Source organism: Hordeum vulgare, chromosome 7H (genome assembly GCF_904849725.1).
Source record: "Hordeum vulgare subsp. vulgare chromosome 7H, MorexV3_pseudomolecules_assembly, whole genome shotgun sequence".
NCBI lineage: Eukaryota > Viridiplantae > Streptophyta > Magnoliopsida > Poales > Poaceae > Hordeum > Hordeum vulgare.
In genome coordinates, this window is record NC_058524.1 from 597,281,418 (window position 1) to 597,283,735 (window position 2,318).

At 46.7% G+C, this 2,318-nt stretch overlaps 1 protein-coding gene across 1 annotated transcript; it reads right to left on the reverse strand.

Moving 5' to 3' along the window:
• Window positions 1-602: 602 nt before the first annotated feature.
• On the reverse strand, window positions 603-1,414 carry LOC123410019. The gene is made up of 2 exons (XM_045102889.1): window positions 809-1,414; window positions 603-704 (listed from the first exon to the last, which is right to left on the reverse strand). The coding sequence occupies exons 1-2, from the start codon at window positions 1,412-1,414 to the stop codon at window positions 603-605; spliced, it is 708 nt and encodes a 235-aa protein (XP_044958824.1).
• Between the last annotated feature and the right edge of the window lie 904 nt (window positions 1,415-2,318).

The window sequence follows — 2,318 nt, forward strand, 5'->3', positions numbered from 1 at the left end:
TGGGCGCTGCTGGAGCGGCGCGCGCTGCATTATAGCGCGGCTGTTGGAGCAAGCGCCTATCCCCGCGCTAAACCAGTCAAAACGCGCGCGGCAAAAACATTTTTTAGGCACGACGCGAAGCGCAGCTGTTGGAGATGCTCTTACGATGACTGTGCTCCCATAAACTGCAGTAGTCTGAGCCGTTTCCTATACACCTTAGCAGAATTTGCTTAGTTTTTTTTCCTCTTTTTTCCTTTCCACATTGTATCTGTATATATATTAATGAAAATCTTACCATAGGACAACTGTTCTACGGTGTGCGCTTAAAAAAAAGGTCAATAGTGACAATGGTTTATAATTCAAAAGCTTGGTTCATGATGATTTGTAAAAAGTTCATACCAATATCTTTCTGAAAAATCTCTGCTGGCACACATCTCACAGTACATGATGCCAACAGAGATTTTAATTTAAGCAGCCTACTAGCTTTTGTCCACTAACCTAGAGAATGTTCAGGCAATGCAAAAAAGACCGGCAACTCAGAACTCACTCATCCACCAGGGCCACATGATGATTTGTGTATGACAATTAATGTCTGGTGACTTCGCTGGGGCATAGCTGCATAACTAGGCAACAGTTTCCTTCTTGCAACGAGCTTTTCTTGTCTGAAGGAAGACATCAGTCAGGACGGTCTTGGACTTGAGCGAAGCAAGGAGTATGTCCAGCGCCTAACATTCCAACACAGATATCATGAACTGCACCAATTAATCGAAACTACGTGCATGGGAAACTAGTGATAAAAATAAGAGAGTATGTGTGTATTGTAAGTAACCTCTTCCTTGCCAATCGTCACCAATTTTTCTTGTAGCATGCTCAGGTCCTTGACACCGCACTGCGTGAGCAAGGCAACGCTTGCCACACTGGACGCCGGTATCATCGAGAGGTCATCCTTGACTGTATACGTGGCTGTCCCGACCACAAACCCCTCAGCTTTGACATGCGGCATATCATTGTTCATTCCGGTGGAGCAACCTGGGCATTTTCTGCCTCTAACAACTGAAACATACCCACAACTATGGCTTGTGTAGCAGCATCTTTTCCCCTGACAGGTGAAGAACCTGCCACTGGCATTTAACTGTGCACCCCCCAGCAGCTGTTGCAAAGGAGAGAGCATACCGGGGGCAACTGTTGGCTTCATGTAGGGCTCCCTGCCCTTGCTTGAGAATACATACGCGGCGTCAAGCGTCTCCAGGCTATCAAGGACATTCCCAATGCTGCCGACCATACGCTCTTTGGTGAGCAGATTGATGACGGTGCTCATCGGGAGGCATAGGAGGCTGGACAGGAACTCGACGACTTCATTGTCAGCCTCGGCAAAGCAGACTTTCTGAGCCTTGGTATCAATCAGGAGCTTCATCGATAACTCCTTAGTAGCCATGATATTCCTTTTTAATCAGAATGATTTCAATTGGTTGGTTGCTACTCCTGCCACCAGCAAAACAGGGTCAATTAAGGCATTCCAAATTAGGCAGTATTCTAGCAGCTCAGATCATCGAAATGAGCACAAAAAAGGCCCCGTCAAAAAAGAGCCAAATAGAGTAACAACTTTTGTAGACTGTAACCTAAAAATTAATTAGTAAGGACAGTAGAAAATATAATAAGCAGACGACAAGACATAATAATCATGCATATTTTTTGACGGAACCTTGGCCAGGAGTTCTGGCATTGCATCATATGAGAAGATTTTATAAGAAAAACCGGATCGAAAACCTAACAGAATGGCCATTTTATAAGAAAAACCATGCCGAAAAGTGCACAAACAAGAAAGCCTCGTCCCCCATATGAGCCAAGGCCACAATTGCAACAAACACATACCCCTGGTTCCGGAGCCGCCGCTCCGAAACCCCCTGCCCGCTCACGAGATGTAGCACCGCACAACTCTGGCGCCTTGTAGCCCTTGCTACACTAGATGGCCGCCCGCAAAACACGAACGCTGTGCCTAATATCCGGGGCCGCCACCCCGACTTCCGGTCAGACCGACCCCATAGTGCCATGCCAACTTCCAACCAGCCAACGACCTCGTTACCCTTGCAGCACCAAGCCATGGAGAGACACGAACCTACCCCATAGAGCCACCATGCAGAGCCACGAACCTCGCTGCCCGAGGGCGCCGCCTTGGCATCCTTCCATCATCCGAAACACCGAGATGTAGTTCCACAATCATGCATATTAACAATTTGTTCTTTTTATATACCCTCGCCGTTTCGAAATAAGAGTCATGTATTTAGTTCAGATTTAAACAAATTTGGACTAAAGCCACGTCAATTGTTTTGGGACAGATT

Coding starts and splice junctions, on each gene's coding strand:
- LOC123410019 (XM_045102889.1), bottom strand. CDS start 1,414: ATGGCTACTAAGGAGTTATCGATGAAGCTCCTGATTGATACCAAGGCT. Junction 705..808: donor TGACGATTGGCAAGGAAGAG/GTTACTTACAAT, acceptor TTGGAATGTTAG/GCGCTGGACATACTCCTTGC.